The sequence below is a fragment of the Barbatula barbatula genome (assembly GCF_947034865.1).
Source record: "Barbatula barbatula genome assembly, chromosome: 7".
NCBI lineage: Eukaryota > Metazoa > Chordata > Actinopteri > Cypriniformes > Nemacheilidae > Barbatula > Barbatula barbatula.
The window spans coordinates 19,513,656-19,533,489 of NC_136770.1; the positions used below are offsets into that span (position 1 = coordinate 19,513,656).

Genomic DNA, 19,834 nt, shown 5'->3' on the forward strand with positions numbered 1-19,834 from the left:
CTAAAAAAATCCCATTTATTCGGTGGTGGAAATCCTCGTGATTTGCTTTGGAGGCATATCTTATATTCTTATACCATAAATGCAGGAAATCATGCCATATTTTTGACTCATGCATTGCCCTTGGAGGTTTGATACATTATAACATAAATGATCTACATGTTCAACCTTTTTGACCAGAGATGGTGATCAACAACCTAACAGCATTCTTAGCAACCCCAACGAACACCCTAGTAACCACATAGCAACACCTGAAACACCCCTCTGACAACATTAGCAACTGCATAGCAACACCCACCAATGCCTTACCAGCCATAACATCCAACATAGGGTGGCCTAGCATCACTAACATTTTTCCCCCCAAAATCTTGTTAAAATTTGTGTCTGAAAAACAGATTTTTGGGGTTGTATGTCGTTCACTGTTTTCAACGTATTGATAGTAGGGGACCCTATTGGATAGACTTGAGATTGAGAAAAAGGATTTAGTGAGCCGTCACAAACGTCAGTCATTGTTGCCACAGTGTGAATTAATCCCCCCATACACCCACACTTACTTATTCTCATACACATACAAACACGCACACACACGCTTATTTAGGTCCCTTCTGTGATCCGTCTGACACCCCACAGGGTTCTTCCGAGGTTTCTACGGTGACCAGTGCTCTTCTTTGTCTCAGTCGCAGTGTGGCTGCTCAGCCATTCATCTCTCCTTCAATGGGGCTGTCCACTCTCACTATAGCCGTCAGTGCAATGTGACTGAGCTTTAGAACGCCCTGCATGAGATCATACTAATAATGCAGTTTTTGACTCCACCCTCTTTTCTCTCTCATTTCCAGGAGAAAGAGCAGAATGCGGAACTACAAGGTAAGATTGATGTGAATTAAGATTCCCCCATTTCTCCTTCTCCCCTCATGAGCTGATTTAAAATCCGAAAGGGAAAAGATTTGATTCTTGCTTGCTTTGTGCAGAGCTGTGTGACAACTCAGTTATTTTGTATTTGTAAATCCATTTTAGTCAGTCCATTTGCTGCGAGTTCAGCTGATAAAACAACCCATAAACCCATAACAAGCCATGGTAAAACGCAAAAAGGACGAATAAATGTTTTGGCATCCCAAAGAGATATTACACAACGGTCAGATAGAGGTTTGTCCTCGAGCTGTCACTGGCAAGGACTCTGCTCACGCTGGCTTGTCCAGAATGTTCTCAGACATACTGCTTTCATGATAAACAGATGCAGAGCATCATCTGTACATCTGCACCTGTTCTAACCTCTCAGTTGGTTGACGCATACCAGTGTTCAGATGTATATTCATAATGCCTTTATTTTGAAATCCGGCCAGTCCATGAAGCTTATAAAATATGGGCATCATGGACTTGATATACACAAGTATACAAACACAACTGTGAATGCTTGACTTATACATTGCAAGTGTACTTTCATCACTGCCGCAGTAACAACCTCAACATACTCAAGGGGGCGATAGAGAGCCCTCCAGATGTCTGCACCATGAAACCTATACATTTATCAAAAGCTGAACTAACATGCTCAGCAAGACTTTGTTATGTATACTTTCATATGCATTTATGCTAATGTTCGCAGTATTGCCCCTTGTGGCGGCCCTGAGAATGCAACACATTTGCATTGGGTTATGAATATGAATGATTTTAAAATGCAATGTATGAAATGGAGATTCGTTTGAGGCATTTGCATTCACATAATTGTTGATCATGCTTTTCAGGCCTGAACTAACTAGTGAAGTAGTAACTGGTCAAGATCTCTTTTGAGGATTGTTGCCTTTGTATGTTCATCAATATGGCATTTATTTCAACTGAAAACAACCTTCCTTCTTGTTAATGATTAATAAGCGAATATAAACAACAGCATGTGCTATGCCCCTCAGGTTTACAGCCAAAGTACAGAGCCATGTCATTTTCCAGTTTAATGGCATGTACCAGCCTGTCACAACAGCAATTATGTTTCCATAGCTAAATGTTTTAATAAGGGGCCAGTTCTGGCACCTTTAGGGAATAGAAAACTCCCTGCAGTTGGTATTGGTTAATTTGAGGTTAAACGCATTAGGATGTAATTAGAAACAACAATGAATGCCTGTTGCTTATTTAAACCCCCTTATTATAGGCCTTTACCTCTGCTAGGAACACGAGTGAGTACGTAAAAGCATGAGTGCATAGATATATCGCAATGACGTTTTGCTACGGTATATAATAAAGGATGTATAATTTTAGGTTTGTATGTTTTTGTATTTTTGTACCACCTAACAATCTTTATTCTTCAGACCCCCAACCCTTCCCCCAAAACCACAGAAATTGCGGAAGCCAAGGCCTCGCTCCATCTATAACCATAAGCTGTTTAATGGCAATATGGAGAGTTTCATTAAGGTAGATTAATAACTGACCGTGACGCCCCCTAGTGGGCCGGAGGGATAGCTGACACAAGCTCTGTCTCTTATCTTTTCCTACCACTGACTCATGCGCTCACGCCCTCTACCTGCTCCTGTTAATTTCCGTCAGTCTTTCACCAGGTGGCGATGATGCAGATAAAAAGGGTGGCCTGTGATGCCCCCCGCTCAAGTCGTTTAGAAATCAAATACTTAATTTATGCATTTAAGTGCTTGACTGCTTTCAGAACTGGTTTAAAGATACAGTATAAAAATGAACTAAAGGGACATCATGTGTTCCTCACGCCTCCCTTTGCTGCATCTAAAGCCATTCCAGCAGCTGGCCTAATGCTATTCTACCCAGTCACCACGGCGACACTGTTGTCTCCATGGCGATACTGTCATCCCTTCCTCTAACTGTAAATCTCTCAACTCTTTTCACGCTGCTCTGCTTTTGCTGCTTTTGTCCTAGGGGAAGACGGAATGCTCGTACCCGCAACCAGGTACTTTAGAATAGTGCCAGGCATGAACTGTCTTTTTTTTGTCAGATAGCACTGTAATGCATTCACTTCAATGGCACGTCATTGCCTCTTTCCCCAAGAGTTCACAAACCGCAAAGGTTTTTTGTATTGACCTTATGTGAGTAGCAGGAATGTTTCTAATAATTATACTCCTGCTCCAACCCTGACTGAACCTCTAATGCTTTTTTATTTCTTCAAATGCTCTTGAGGAAAGATACGCTTAATGCTTTGCTTTATTCTCTACTAAAACTACTACTAAATGTTTGTTTTTAAAGCTTTTGAAACCGTAAAACACAAACCTGTTGTTAAAAGTGCTCCAAGTAAATGTCTCTCTAAGTTAAAGTTTATTGCTCACTTTTTAAAGCTACAGTATGTAATTTCTCCATCACTGCGAATGAGCTTTCCTAACACATCTCGTCAGTCATTGGTTGGACAAACAGAAAGTCTTGACAAATAAGTCACAAAACCACATGGTCCCAATTTTTGGGAGAAATAACCTATACCTGTATTTTGTGTCTGCATGTTACACCGGGATTAAAGTTCACCTGAAAATGAAAATTCTGTCATTATTAACCCACCTTCTTGTCATGTAAAACACAAACGGAGATATTTTGAAGAATGTTGGAAACCGAATAACGGCGGTACTCATTGACTTGCATTGGTTTTGTATCCGAACAATAGATGCGTGTTCTGCAGAAGAAAGTCAGTCGTACAGGTTTGAAATGACAAGAGGGTGAGTAAATGATGACAGAACTTTCATTTTTGGGTGAACTATCCCTGTAAAGAATGAGAAGACAAAAAACATCTACACCTTCAAAGCAGAATAGCAAACACAAACAAATAAAGACAACATTGCTTGGGGCACCTTTATACATTAATGACACATTTCCAGATGTAACATAAATACATATGTATCGTAAAGTATGTGTTTGTCATTAGAGACAATCACACTTTCAGGAACTGCTCTAAAATTGATGCCATTGTGTAATTGTTGTTGTCTTTCAGGATTCAGGTCAACCCATTCCTCTGGTGGTGGAGAGCTGCGTTCGGTACATTAATCTATATGGTAAGAGGTTCAAGGAAAGGTCACTAATTGATTTCAGCTGAACGTGCTGACTTGAAATCTACTGGAAACCATTAGAGAGCTCTCGAAAAACAACACAAGCCCTTGTCATTCAGAGACGGCCCTACACGCTGAACATGAAACAGACACAGATGCTGATTTGAATAAGAACTCATCTGTTGTAAGTTTTAGTGATCCCGTGACGCTCTGCAAATGGTTCCATATAAAGTCCATCTGTCAGGTTAAAACTCAAGTCAGTAAATTGAAGGAATGACATCAGTTTGGCTGCTATACATGCTTTGGTGATTTATTATTTACCGCCTGGTGGTTATAAGGCCATAGGTTTTTACAGAAGTCAAGTAAAGACAAGACGACCGATAACCGGGCTCAGCGTGATCTACCGTAGCTTTTTTATTTCACTATATCTTTGGCTAATTATTTAAACCCCTTCAACAAAAGCCACATGTCCCAAAAGAACAGGCCGAGTCAAAAAGCGAAATCTATGCAGCTTGTTTTCAGATTGTCTGAAAGCAATGAGGCTGAAATAATGCGATGTCAAACCCTGACAAGTTTGGGCCTTGTGTTTCTTTTTCTTTTCCCCCGTCAGGGCTGCAACAGCAAGGCATATTCCGAGTTCCTGGATCTCAGGTGGAAGTGAACGATATTAAAAACTCGTTCGAGAGAGGTTAGTCGCTTCAAGACAAACAGTAATTATGTTTCATTCTTTGTATTGTCGAAGCAGTGAATTTGTCTCTTCTGCACATCTGATGTTTATTGAGAACAGACGGTGTAAATAACATTCGGAAAATTATTATATTACAGCAGGGTTTGATGTAATGTACGAAGCTCTTCTGTTAAACAAATACAGTAGATAGATGGATTCTATTCTATTTATGTTTGCAAATACAAACCTACATAATCTTATATAATCTACCTCTTTTGCATGTGTTTATTGATGTTGTTAAAGTTCTTTAAAGGCTAAATAATGTTTTGCATTATACTACGGTAAACGGTGCTGGTCCAAAAGAACTTCCCTTTTCAGTTTTTTAACGTTGTGCAAACGTTTGAACAAAATACAACCAAGAGAACTTTTCATTATCAGATCAGATTATTAAACGAATGTCTTTATTTATTTATACATGTAATATCTCCGATATATATCCGATTTTTTTTAACTACATTTATTCGTCAGTGGAGTTTTGATTCCTTTCCACCGTTGCCATGTTGGTTTGCTCACAAGGACCCTTTACATTGAATGTTACTCTTTTGTGTTTTCTTCATGTAAAGCTGCTTTGAAACAACGCAACATTGTAAAAAGTGCTATATAAATAAACTTGAATTGGCTTGAAAGATAAAAAAACTAGTTTTTACATTTTGTCTTCTGTCTAAATCCTGCATGTAAAATGCTGTCTCATTTGTCACTTTAAAAAAAGCATCTGCTTGATAAATACATGTAAATATTAATATTTATACTTTGTATTCTTGCAAAATGTCATATTTTTACGACCTTCTTGTGTCTTGGAAGCTTTGAAGCTTCATATGAAAACTGGCCAGGAATACAACTACGGTTTCCATTAGCCTTACTGTGAATCATGGACTCCCTAAATTTTCACAACCATGTATTCCAGGTGAAGACCCACTGGTGGATGATCAGAGCGATCACGACATTAACTCAGTGGCAGGTGTTCTGAAGCTCTACTTTAGAGGCCTGGAGAACCCCCTATTTCCTAAGGAACGCTTTTTAGATCTCATGTCCACCATCAGTAAGTGTTGCCTTCATCTCCAGCAGAGATGCATTTAATATAGGTCAAAATATAACTGCCGTGTTCCAGCTTGATAAAAGACCAGAGATTGCTGTTTTGTGATTTGTTGTATGGCCTTATTGCTGGCTGACTTTATATTTGATTTGTTTTCTTGTTACTTGGCGAAGTAATTTGTCAGTGTGCACAAAAAAATAAAAAGGATTCAGCCTGGCTATGGAGGTCATAGGTAATATTGACTTTGTGTTCTTTGTATATCGCACAATTGTTGATATTTCTTTCTCGTTTCAGAGCTCGAATTGTCGGCGGAGAGAGCTCACCACATCCAGCAAATAATAGTTACCCTTCCTCGTACCGTCATCATCGTCATGAGATACCTGTTTGCATTCCTGAATCAGTAAGCTTTATATTTCAACTGCGCCTAATACGTCATTTTATGACACCGCCTCAAAAATATCTCTGTCTTTAGACTGTACATTTGGCAAATCAGCATTTATGAATAGTAGCACTCACAAACAAAGACTATCGTTGTTTACAAAGAGCTATTCAAGAGCCCCCCCTAAATTCCAGTCTTATATTTGACCCTGTCTGTCAAGGAGTGCTTTGGAGGATATTTACTCTGTACTTCACCTGTCCCCTTCTGCTGGCCTTTTATTGATGCTTCCTCACTCCCGTCCCGACCGGACAAAAATTTGAAGTTTTCCATATGAATCCTTCATTTTCCTTCATGTCGGCAGCTCTCGCAGCTGTGACTCATTAGAGCAGTCAGAAGAACATCCAATGAGAGACTGAATGAGTTCAGCTCTATTGAAAGATAATGCACTGTGCACAAAGATGAATTTTCTAGACAGAGTAATGGATGGATGTATTGAAACAGACAGCTGAAGTATGAGAAGTGTAAGAGACAGAAAAAAATGAAGTGTGCACATCAGAAATAAGTTTCCCAAACATTCCTTCAGCCCAGGATCCAAAACTTGTCCAATGCAATTAAAAATTGGCTATGGTTAGTGGACTAAAAGGAGTTGCTGGCCAGTTGGCTTTCATTTATTCAAGTAATCACTTCATTAGGGACTTAAAGATACAGTTGCTGAATTGTAAGAATGATTTTCTGACCTTCGCTTGTGTGCACTTTTTAGATTATAACAAAGACAGAACCGGCTACGAAATACAACATCTACCGGGAGTTGTGCTTTTTCTAGCAACTCTTCACTCTGTGAAAGATGTGTCTACAGAACGATTGGCGCATTGGCCGTGAGACACACGCAATTCAACCAGTTCACACGCCTGTATTTCTCACGCCGAAAAGGCAATGCCAACCATGTTGTCCTGCAAGCTTTATATATAACTTTGTATACGAGGCACAGGCACACAGAGTGATCTCGGCCAGATTGCATTCGCTATTAGGCAACATAGATGCACAAACACACAGAAGTTGACGGAACATTCTCGGCCACCGTACGTTCGTTACTAGGTAACCATCAATGTAAAGCAGAGTGCTCTGGGTAATATTTTATATCCTGTCAAAACATACATTTTTTATTGCCATTGCATTTGTATTTTTCAAAGATGTCAGGGAAAAAGCGATTTTGTTTTTAATCAGATTTAACAATTGTTGTAATTTCAATTTGTGCTGGTTAATTTTGAACAATGTGTAAAATTGGGGGGGTTCCATTAGGGCTCCTCCCCTAACCGCATGTGATCTCACTCCAAGCTTTTGATAAAACTTGAGAAACCTGGTGGAACATTTTTTACATTTTGCACTAAAATTAAGTTTCTGTAAAAGGAACAATAATAGCAACGGTACTTTTTTTCCGTGGGCAAAGTTTAATGAGACAAGTTTATAAACACTGACGTGTCAAGGCTATGTTCCTGTGGCTTATTAAATACTAAGCAAAGTGAAAACACTGACTAAATCGAAGGCTTCAATTTGGAACGGTACTATCTGTTTATCAGGCGACAAGAATATTTAGGAAACCATTACTTTTTTGCTGACACATCACATTCAACACGTTGAAACAAAAATAGACATTATTTTCACGCTTTCTTACTTTCATCTCTAGTCTGTCCCAGTACAGTGATGAGAACATGATGGACCCGTATAACCTAGCCATCTGTTTCGGACCCACTCTGATCCCCATTCCGGACGGTCAGGACCCCGTGGCCTGCCAGGCTCATGTTAATGAGGTCATCAAGACCATCATCATCCACAATGAGGTCATCTTCCCCAGCCACCGGGAGCTGGATGGTCCTGTTTATGAGAAATGCATGACTGGAGGAGAGGAGTACTGGTGAGCTCTAGGACTTAAGCTGGATTTTGATGTTACTCAGGAATGTCATCATTCTTACAGTAAAGCCAGCGGTGGATTAAGTGTTATACTTATTTCTTGACGCTGTTTACGTTATATTTAGTGGAATACTTTGGAAAGCCTGTTTATACTATAATTTGCAAAAATCATGTGACAAAATCATATTTGCAAAATCACGTGACTAATGCACATGTTTGACATGTACCAAGGACTTTTTACTGTGCTCTTTGACCTCTCTCTTTTTCTTTCTGTTTGTGTATATGTGTGTGTGTGTGTGTGTTCATACAGTGACAGCCCTCACAGTGAACCAGGCACCATTGATGAAGCAGACAATGGCACTGAGCCGCACACAAGCGATGACGGTATGTGCAGACAAGAGCAAGATTATTTTTGTTTTTTATTTGAGCATTCATCCATTGCTTTATACACACCCACGACCGTCTCTCATGGCTTTATGTTTTATTGCCTTTGAAAATCACAACCGGATATAACCAGAGGCAAAATTCTGTATAATGATAGGTTTTGTTTAGTGAATCTATGGAAGCATGGTCAGATGCTAGTCTTTGGAATCCAAAAGCGTGTAGTTTTTTTAAAGACATGTTGTATCGCCCTGTATTTGAAAGATGGTGTGCTGATTAGCATTGCAGTGTTGCTAACATTTTTGGCTTGTGTGTGTGCATGCCAATTGAAGTAAGATGTCAAACCTGGCATTTGCTGAAATCTGGGTCATATTCAGTTTGATCTAAACAGTTTCCATGAAAAAAACATTCACACATACACAGCCAACACGAGTGTGTTATTTTACTAAAAGAAATAGAAGCAAAATAAATACTTTATTCTGTACATACCAAATTATATTGTTCATGATTGGTGTGTAGCTCAGCCAATCACAGCAGCGTATTTTGTCCAATGTACCTTCTTATTGGTTAGTGGCATATGAGGAGATAAAAGGGATTATCTTCAATTGAAACCTGGCAACACAGATTTATAAAGCAGCGTGTGTTTCAAGGTTTTAGAAAAAAATCTTGCTCTCCCTTCTTGTTCATTCTATCTATTCACTAGAAATGTGAAGAAAATATGTAAATATTTTTTATTTTAATTCAATGTATTTGTATGGTACTTTCTATAATAACAAAAATTCTGAAGCAACGGTAAAGGAACAGTTTCCCAAAATTAAAAATTCTGTCTATATTTTCAAGTTGTTCCAAATCTGTGTACATTTCTTTGTTCTTATGAACACAGAGAAAGATATGTGGATGAATGCTTCATTCCATACAGTTCTTGGCCACCATTGACTACCATAGTAGGAAAATTGCTTTATAAATGTCTTTGTTCTGTTGAACACAAGAGAAGATATTTTAAAGAATGTATGAAAGCAAACAATTGTTCTGGGACAATTTGACTACCATTGTAATTTTTCCTACTATGTTAGTCAATGTAGGCTAAGAGTTCCCTATCGATACCTCACTTGTACTGCGTAGCAGGCTGTATGGGAAAACTCATTTTTCTCCGATGACTGAAACTTTTAATAATGCAGTGAAGACTGCACGGCCATTGGTTAGTGCAAAGTAAAACTTTGAGCCAATGGTGATGGCGCCTGCCAAAAATGGCGGGGCTTATGGCTATATAAGCAGACACATCGCCGTCGGGTCCTTAGATCTCTTCTCCTTCAGCGACGACGCTACCTTTGCTACTCGAGACTGACTGCTTCGCCGTCGAAAAGCAGCTGGTCTGATATCTGGTGATATGGTCTCGTTTGGTGGAAGCGTGTTGCCATGGCTCAGGGGATCTATGGCCAGTCTTCGGACCGTCGGTGGAGGGTTTCACAGACCGCTTCACGGCAGCACAGAAGTCTTCGCAGGCCATGAAGCATTACCATTGCATTCAACCCCTTGCCACAAGGGCCAAGGCCTGGCGGGCCATCCCGGGGGAAGGGATTGGGTTCTTGGGATAATATCTCGAGGATATTCACTCCAGTTCGCTCGCAGATCCCCACGATTTCACGGGGTGATCCCCACCCGAGTGCAGAGCGCGAATTCACACATTCTGCGCACGGAGTTGAGGAAGTTACTGGAAAAAGGAGCCTTAGATCTGGTTCCACCAGACCAAACCGAGTCAGGCTTCTACAACACAGTTTTCCCCATAGCGTCCTGCTACACAGTACTCGTTCCCATATCTCAAGGATCCGAGGTTATGTCAGTAACCGAGTACGTTTTAGGGGCAACTCCTGGTCTTCGAACTGGAACATATTTAGATACGTTTATACAAAGCCTTAACTAGATAAAAACACATACATAACAATTCTACTTTGAATACATGTAATATTCAGGAACGTCATATTAATAATAATTTATCATTCATCAAAAAATTCTGATGTTCTTTATATGATATATAAAAGTAATTAAATGGGTCATATACTTTAATATTTTTTTTAAAGAATAGAATACAGTATATTCCATATAACAGTATATATAACAGTAGGGATGCATACAGGACGTGACAGAAATATCGGCTCAGTGTTAGTAGTCTATGCACTATATCTCTCTTCTCAGTTCCACGGCTTAATTGCCTCCTCCCTTGCTTTTTATCACTTTGTCCCCCTGCCACACGCACAAATGCACGCTCTCTCTATCTTTGTTCATGGGTGAGAAAACAGGTCTCTTGGGGTTTCCTCCTGCTCCCTTCATTTACTGATTGATGGAGCTGCACTTTGTTCCTAACCCAAAACACCAGACACATCACTGATAGCATCTCTTGCATGCAGCTGGCTGCTTGTGGCGGGAGACTGGATTGGTTTCAGTTTCGGCCTTCTAATAATGGAGGAAAAGTAACTGTTGACCAAAACACTATTACTTTAACTCACTATTACTCATACAGTATTCAAAGTCATCCTGAGTTGCTACTTTTTATTAAGAATTGCGATGTATACCTGCGTCAAACAGCTTCTGGGTTTCAAAATGAAATGTAGGGTGTGACTTGATTTTGTTCTTTAGAATTTGATTGGCTCATTGGAAACACATCTTAAGATCCATTTATACTCACACACTTTACCTTTAGCTCTAAAACAGGATCATCGCATGCCCTGTAGCCTTTAACTCATTCTTTCAAATCACAATCGGATTTTAAGACTTAAGCCAATCGGGTTCAGTCGCCATAGAAACAATCAGTCTACATGCATACTTTCCGAGACATCTTCTATCTTTCCATTTGTGATGTTTCCTTCCACTTCTGTGCGACGCCTGCATTTAATTTCACCCCTGGATGGAGACCCTAATGAATCTGATTGGTATTTCTAGTTGACTTGGAGATTTTGTGCAAAGCGCTGATTTGCTTTATATATCTTCTTAACCCAGAGTGACCCCAAAGTGTGTTTGGCCCCCCCCCCCCCCCCCCCCGGCAGTGTCTGGGAGCTGAAGGGCGTTAACTGATCTGTGGTGATGATAGGCATGATATTGGTCATGTTAAATGGAAGCTGGGTGGTGGATTTAGATAGAGTCCACTTTGCATTTTTAGCAGCTGAGGATCTTGCCTTGATGGGATTAAAGATGAGGTTGTTTCCTTCGCTGTTTTAACCTTAACCTGATGATTCTGTCCTCAGGGTAGGTCTGTGTTTCAAAAGTAAATGCTCACACCCTTTTTTATGTGGTCATTGTGGCAGCATATTATTCTGTTATGTTTTAACTACCTTAGAATGAGCTAACTCTATCTACATATACCGCGGATACCCTTCCATTGAATAAGCCATGTTGTTTCTACAGTAGCCCTAACTATCAATACGTTCAGCAAATGAGCGAAAACGTGACAACATCATTGTCCTGTGTCAGCCGCCATAGTGCTTCAAAAGGGAGGGGTGAGAGGAGGACTGAGCCGTTGGTTGCAATTTGCAACCTTGCTGCTAGATGCTAAATTTCATTCACTGGACCTTTAATGATGGTTTCACATTCAGTCAAAACTATTTGTTTCTCCCACGGTTAGAACATGATGCACTTTTCTGTGTATTTATTTTTACTTGCAACAAACCAGCTGGTAGTTCAACCAAATGGAGTCAGTTTCCGTCCTTTATAGCCCTCTGCAAATTTACTGACAAAGTTCTCTGCACAAAGCCTTTCCTCCAGTCCTCACTCTTCCTATCTCTCTTTCACAGAGGTGGAACAGATCGAAGCCATCGCAAAGTTTGACTACATGGGTCGTACCCCTCGAGAGCTGTCCTTTAAAAAAGGCGCATCCCTCTTGCTGTATCACCGTGCGTCTGAAGACTGGTGGGAAGGACGGCACAATGGCGTTGATGGACTTATACCTCACCAGTACATAGTAGTACAAGACATGTGAGTATCTAAACACACACAGTATTACCACTGGCTAGTTATCACCAGGCAACATGCTAAAAATAACTTTGAACATCTTTGCTTCCGCATAGCAGTACTATGGCAAGCCACCCCACACCCTACAGGAAACACTACTTATGTTTTCTTTTGTATATGAAAATACTAATATGCACAGCAGTTTGGGCGAAACTTACAATGTACAGTTCAATGCATGTTGCCAAAGTGTTGCCCTCTGGGTAATAGATGACTAATGGACCAGGCCATCTGCTTCTCAGTTCGCAATAGCTTATAGTCATAAGTGAGAATCAAATACTTCCTGCCATTAACACTTTAGAATTTAATTAAAATTTAACAGCACTGAGCGGCAGTTAAAGAATGCTTTTATGTCCCTGGCAGGAGCTAAATGAATCAAAGTGTGTATCTGAAATACCAGCATTCTGTATGTGTGTGGTCTGTGAGGAAAAAATTAGAGGTGTACTAATGTACGGTTTGAGGTTCACACAGTTCCTAGTCATGTGATTGTAACTGGACATGACATACTTAACTCAAGTGGGTTTTTAAAGGCATTATAGACGCAGTTTTATATGCGCGTTGACAGGAAAGTGAAGAAAATGAATTGCCATGTCCTTGGGTTGATCATATTTAAGTCCCGGACTGATATTAACTACCCTACTGCGTTTCAGTAATTACTAAAAAGATGACACGCTCATTATCTCTTTGTAATGTCCAACCCGTGTCAGTTTGACAAATTAGTTTATTAAAACAGTCAATCGAAGACCTATATTCAAAATTGCAAGATTTGACAGCAAACAAGGAAAATTGATGCTGCTAAAATGAATCCGGCCCATCGATCGGAAAAATGGAGACAGGCAGCAGATTCTTAAAGGTCAACAATCATGCATTGCATTTTAAACAGTAAACAAGTCTGCTGAATGGTTACATAATGAAACACTTGCGCTGTAGGCTTTTTTCCATGAAAGTCACATTCAACAGCTTCGGATTGCCACACGCCTTCTGTTGCCATCTCATAGAGGATGACACAGCGAAACTGTAAAAACAGCCTGTGAACATGCAGTGAAAGTGTGAGCGGTGGATGTTTACTTGCTGGGCACCATTAAATAGTGTTACTGTAGCTCAACTGGTACGGCGCTAACAACGCCAAGGTCATGGGTTTGATTCCCAAGGAACACGCAGAGGGATAAAAATGTATACCAAATAGCATTAAAAGTCACTTTGTAAGGAAACTGCAAATTTTTTTGTTTAAAATGAACAAAAGATATAAACAAAAATCAAATCTACTTATCTGGCTACTAATATTGATATAAATAAAATATTCTATTAATCAGATTCATGAAGTTCAAAGCTAAGAGTAATCCTTCATTGGTACTGTGGAGTAATGGAAAGCTGTGAATTAATGTCATTAAAGATGTTACTGTATTGTGTATTTTAGGGCTGTCAAGCGATTTTTCGTAACTAATCGTGAAACGTTTTTGTTAACATAATAAGCTTGTGTACTGTGTACAATAATTATGTATATATAAATAAACATGCATGTATTATTTATATATAAAAAAACTCTATTGAAAATATTATTTACGAATAATCACGATTAATTGCATTAATGATAAAAGTTTGTGTTTACATAATACAGTATATGTCTGTGTACTGTGCACATTAATTTTCTATTTACAAACACATACTGTATACATATTTAGGAAATATTAACATATATAACAATATTTTAAATTATATATAAATGTTTATATTTGATTACTTTTCCTAAATGTGTGCATTTATGTCTATGTGTTTATAAATACAAAATTAATATGCACTGAATACATATTGTATTATGTAAACACAAACTTTCATTGCGGATGCAAATAATTGCGATTATTTATTTGACAGCCCTAAAATATTTCCTAAATATGTACATGTATGTGAGTGTGTAATTCTATATGCATAATTACTATACACAGTACACACATGTATATTATGTAAACCAAAACTTTTATTTTGCCTGCGGTGAGTCACCAATAATCGTTTGACAGCCCTAATTTGATCATTTCTGATACCTTCTCTTTCTGATGATTTTTGTAACATCTTTCCAGGGATGATGCGTTCTCTGATAGTTTAAGCCAGAAGGCGGACAGCGAGGCCAGCAGCGGTCCTTTACTAGACGACAAAGCCTCATCCAAAAACGATCTTCAGTCACCATGTGAACCCTCATCTGATTACAACTTCAGCAGGGTCATGGGCCGGTCAGTAGCCCATTTACTCATCATACCGAATTATGCTTGTATTTCCATCCTCCGGATGAATTAATGATCCCACTTAAACCAGTTAATCTTGTTCTATTTCCATTTCCCGCCTGTTTAGTTATTCCTCTCTGAAGGGTTGTTTGTGACACACATGCTTAAATTATTCATTCTGTTAGACTCTGTATTTCACTGCCTTTAAAAGGAAACTTAAAAACTGTGATTAAAGCTCTGGATTGTAGCGTCACCGTCTAATTATATGCGTGTGCAGGGTCAGGTTGCGTTCTGACGGGTCTGCTATTCCCCGCCGTCGCAGCGGCACGGACTCTCACAGCCCTCCCCGAGACACGCCGCCACGGGCCGCCGCCTGCCCCAGCAGCCCCCATAAGGTGGCGGTAAGTAGGGGCCACATAGAAAGTCCAGAGAAGAGACGTCTGGGCACATTCGGCAGTGCGGGCAGCATTAACTTCTCTGAGAGAAAGATCTATCCTGAGGGCCACCCGCTTAGACCGGTTCCAGGGGCGACGAGGCATAGCAGTCTAGGAGACCACAAGTCTCTGGAGGCTGAAGCTTTAGCAGAGGTGGGTGTTCCTCAATCAATACAGTAAAAGCACACTATTATAATGTACTGAATGATTTTATGGTGTATTTATGGTTTTATTCATTTATTATGTATTATTATTTAAAAAAATGTGAAGTACATTGACATGTCTCACTGTATATCCTGCTTTACTCCATCAATATAATTTGTATTTCTTTGGATCATTAAAATGTTCTCATGACCTCATTAATAGAGATGCATAAAATATTATCTTTGTTCAAATAACACAAATTTTCTTAAAGAAGTTTCCCCTGTTCTCCAGTGTTTGCAGTGTATTTTAAGCCGTTCTTAATACTTTCTAGGGTGTTGACAGGTCATCCGTGTTACTTTCTGGGTGGTTGCTTACTGTCGGGCCTTACAGGGAGTTTCACCACCATGTGTCTGTGATGTTCTCATCTGCAGGTGTTATGCTCCAGGGATTTTTGTTCTCATTTTATCATCTGAAGGGTGAAAAACAAAATGTCAAAACACCCATGTCCTCAACACGCTTAACAATTTGAAAGGATCCTTCAAAACAAAACTTCTACAGCAACGTTATGGTCAAGATAAATGATACTTTCATAAATCTCTACCGCGTGCTACTACGAGATATTCTTGACGTGTTCTGTGTAAACGTGACATCCATAAATCCTCTTATATTTTGAAGCATTATTAAGGCTCTAATTGTAAGAGATTTTAAAGTTGTATAAACAAAAGCGGTTTGGTTCTTTTTTTGTCAGCCGTGCAATTAGCCTTGAATTCTCTGTGCCTGCAGGAGCTGGCAGGATTTTTTTAAGCGGAAACAAAGAGCTGGCACTCGTGAGCGAATATCAGCGTGAACGGGATAGGCTGGCACTAATCTATCTGTTTCACTTACACTCACTTAAATAATAAAGTCAGTGACACACGGAACAGTTAATGATCTTTCGTGATGGCTTCTTTGTGTCTGTGCTCTCTTTAATAAAGGAAAGTGGTTTACAGCATATGGATAGAGATATCAAAATGAACAAATTCTGTATATTGCTTCAGAAGCATTTGTGGATTTAGACTATATTATATACTGCATTATACATTGTAAGTACAAATTATTTATTTGATTAATATTACTGCTTGATATCCGTTTTAAGGCATCAGGTGCTGTAAATGTGTTTTAGGGGTGCGTGTAGCATCTGCCCGTAATAAACCCTTGCGAGGTACAGTACAGTGTGTGGAGGTCTTCACGAGCCTTTTATCTTCTGGGCATTACATTTTATGGCCTGCTCAGCTGTAAGAGAGAAGAGAGATGAACGAGGAAAGGCACGCAGTCAATTTATAGTCCATGAGATGGGACGGGACACTGTGTGTGTGTGTATCTGAAACATAATCTGCTGATGCGATGTACTACATAAAATCCTGGAAAAAAGTACGAGATTAAAGATCTGTAAGGTTATAGTGGAGAAAAAACTTTTTGGAAACAGACAAATTCAAGTCCTAAATCATCTTTCTTACACTGTTAGTATAGTATTAGTGGAAAGGCCTCTTAATATAAGGGTTAAGTTGCATCATTTGCCCCAGACTGTTCTGGAAGTGAATGATACCAGATTTATAATTTTCTTTTCAGGTTTTGATTGTTTTTATTCATAGTTTGAATTCATTAAATTTTTATATTTTTTGTTTTCATGTTAACTTTTCATTGACTCTTTAGGATGTTAAAAGAGGCACATACATACAACATTACAATAATAATAACATATTTTGACTAAATGACTAAAAAATTATTTTGTTTAGCATTTTTGTCTTATTCTATAGTACAAATATCGAAATATTGTTAAATCAAGATACATTTTCTCGACAAGAATAGTGACCGAAGATAAAACAAATAAACTAATCAAATGAAGAAATCACCAAATTGCTAAAAGTGAAAAGGGCTAAATGCATGCGTTACTTTCACAGGAAGAACCTGCAGTTTCCGAACAACACTTCTATATATATCACTGCTGTGTGGAACAAGTCACGCATGCATAGAGCCCTTTTCACTTTTAGCAATTTGGTGATTTCTTCATTTGATTAGTTTATTTGTTTTATTATTACTATAAAAGTATTTTCTTCAGTTTTAGTATAGTTTTTAACATTTCTCATTTTTGTTCAGTTTTCGTTTAAATTATATATAGACTATTTTATGTAAGATGTTTTATTTGATCTCAATTAACAGAAATGTTTTAATAGTTTAAGTCAACTAATAACCTTGATACTTTTGAGGAAAGGTGTGCCTTATAATCTGAGTTGATAATAAAAGTTTCATTTTCAATAATAGACTCATTTTTAACTGGCAAACCATAAAACAAGTCAAAATATACCATACGTTTACACTTACTATAAGAAGGCTATGTTGTGTCCATTAGCTGTTTTCTTTTAAACTGACCCAAACAGTGTTACGGCATCACAAAACAATGCCCTTGTACCAAACCTTGTATTGTAGATGTGCAACAGCTACTCATAAAAACTTAGAAATGCCCTACAGTTGCAACCTCCTTAGAAATGCCCTAGCAACCAACTTAGAAATGCATTAGCAACCATTGTGCATTATGTCAGAAAGTTTTGCCTGACCAAGCACATCAAAAAGTATTATACAGGACAAGTCTCAATTATTGACAAACAGCTCCACCTGATCTATGAACCACCTGTTGTTAATAACTTGTGTATACATTTGTGCTGCAGGACATTGAGAAAACAATGAACACTGCCCTTCACGAGCTACGCGAACTGGAACGTCAGAACACGGCCAAACAGGCTCCCGACATCGTTCTGGATACTCTTGAACCCCTCAAGAACCCGGTGAGCTCAGAGCCGCCGAGTCCCTTACACACCATCATGATACGAGACCCAGACGCAGCCCTGAGACGCAGCAGCAGCTCCACCTCCGAAATGATGACGACCTTTAAACCGGCACGGTCGGCGAGGCTCGCCGGGGCCCAGCTCAGACCCCCACCTATGAGGCCGGTACGACCTCCACCCACACAGCACCGATCCAGCAGCTCCAGCTCCTCCGGTGTGGGAAGTCCAGCTGTGACCCCCACAGAGAAGATGTTTCCGAATAACTCGAGCAACGCTGCATCCTCCACTGCCAATTCGGGAGAAAAACCCGGAACCATGTAGCGCTAGCGGGCCGGTGAGGTGATACTCACGCCCAAGCCAGGAAGGTTCAGAAAAAGCTGTACCCCTTTTATTGTTTTTGGTTTCTTTTTTTTGAGCCTTGGAAAGTTTTAGAAATGCCCACCGGGTGGAGCCGTGGCCTGTTGGTCGATGCATGTACTTTGACATGTTGAGCCTTTGTGCTGGTGATACGAGACGAGTCTGGCTCAGGTGATTTGCTCTGTACTTCGCACTATTTCTTGTTTTTCTGTGAATTAAAGAGGCAGAAAGTCTGCAAACTAGAGAAAATAAGCAGGTAATGAAATATGTGAGAGAGGAAAGTCTGGAAGGAAAATGAAGACAAAAGAAATGCTTAAATGCATATCCAGTTGAATTTTTCTTTTCATTGACCTCGCATGTTTTTTTTACTAATGTTTGAGACATTGTTTCAGTCGGAGCAAGATTAAACATGCATTTGTCTGTTTTTTATTTAGAAGGAAAGAAACTCCTCTCATTGGAGGACTGTTGTGATATAGTCCCGCCCTTCAGAACTGGACTGTACATATAAAATAGCATCGAACTTAAAGACCGTCTTTAACATGGCCGGCCTATATTTGAATTGTTGTATATAGAGATATACTGTACTTGAACTTGTAATACCTTTCGTTTGTAGAATAAGCTATATATTAAGAAACAACATAGCCAAGCTGTAAACATATATGAGATGCAGAAAACAATATACCAACTAATTGTAAGAAACCTGTGGTAAAATGTAGTTTTACTTGTATATACTTTTTGGGTAGAATCTTTTTTTAAGTGTCAATCTTGTACAGCCTAGGTGCGAAAAGGCAGGGAGGCTACGATAGAATGACTAGAACGAAACCTTTACAACCGTACGCAAATGAATTATGAATCAGTTAGTTTGAGCCATTAATGTTAGTTCGGGAGTGTTCTGCTTATTTCTTGTCTGTTTTTTTTTTGCATTTCTTAAACAGTACTTTTATTAATAATAATATTAATACATAATACAGAAAGCAGTTCTTCATACCCCAGTTATGCGGGTTAAAGCGTATATTTAACTAAAAACCATAAATGATCATTTTTGATACTTAAGTTATATTCGCAAGCAAACTTATTCTTTAGGTTAATTCTGTGTTACAGAAAGATGATTTAAATGGTTTTGCTATAGATTTGTGTCCCTTAAATTTGTAATTTCCTGTAAGGTTGAATCTCACAAAACCGGGCAATAACATCAGGGTCATATATTGCCTCAAAATCCCAAGAAACATATTTCAAACGATAAATCATTGTTTAATCATCAATACATTACAGAAGTGTGATATCATGGTAAACATTTTAAAGCGGCTAAATTAAACACTTTGATGCATTGTAGTAATATGTAATGTTATTAAAGTGATAGTTCACCCAAAAATGAAAATTCTGTCAATTTATTCACCCTCTTGTCATTTCAATCCCGTATGGTCTTTCTTCTGCAGAACACAAGAGAAGTTTATTTAAAG

General features: G+C 39.0%; 1 protein-coding gene across 1 annotated transcript in view; it reads left to right on the plus strand.

Moving 5' to 3' along the window:
• The window catches only part of srgap3 (SLIT-ROBO Rho GTPase activating protein 3), a 65,262-nt gene extending 45,521 nt beyond the window's left edge, over window positions 1-19,741 (plus strand). The window contains exons 11-22 of the mRNA XM_079460710.1: window positions 834-861; window positions 2,292-2,394; window positions 3,920-3,980; window positions 4,585-4,662; window positions 5,606-5,740; window positions 6,029-6,134; window positions 7,798-8,025; window positions 8,332-8,405; window positions 12,188-12,368; window positions 14,477-14,626; window positions 14,895-15,204; window positions 17,901-19,741. Of these exons, the coding sequence (XP_079316836.1) occupies window positions 834-861; window positions 2,292-2,394; window positions 3,920-3,980; window positions 4,585-4,662; window positions 5,606-5,740; window positions 6,029-6,134; window positions 7,798-8,025; window positions 8,332-8,405; window positions 12,188-12,368; window positions 14,477-14,626; window positions 14,895-15,204; window positions 17,901-18,338 (1,892 nt within the window). The 3' untranslated portion in view covers window positions 18,339-19,741. The remainder of the gene's footprint in view (window positions 1-833; window positions 862-2,291; window positions 2,395-3,919; window positions 3,981-4,584; window positions 4,663-5,605; window positions 5,741-6,028; window positions 6,135-7,797; window positions 8,026-8,331; window positions 8,406-12,187; window positions 12,369-14,476; window positions 14,627-14,894; window positions 15,205-17,900) is intronic.
• The last annotated feature ends 93 nt before the right edge of the window (window positions 19,742-19,834 follow it).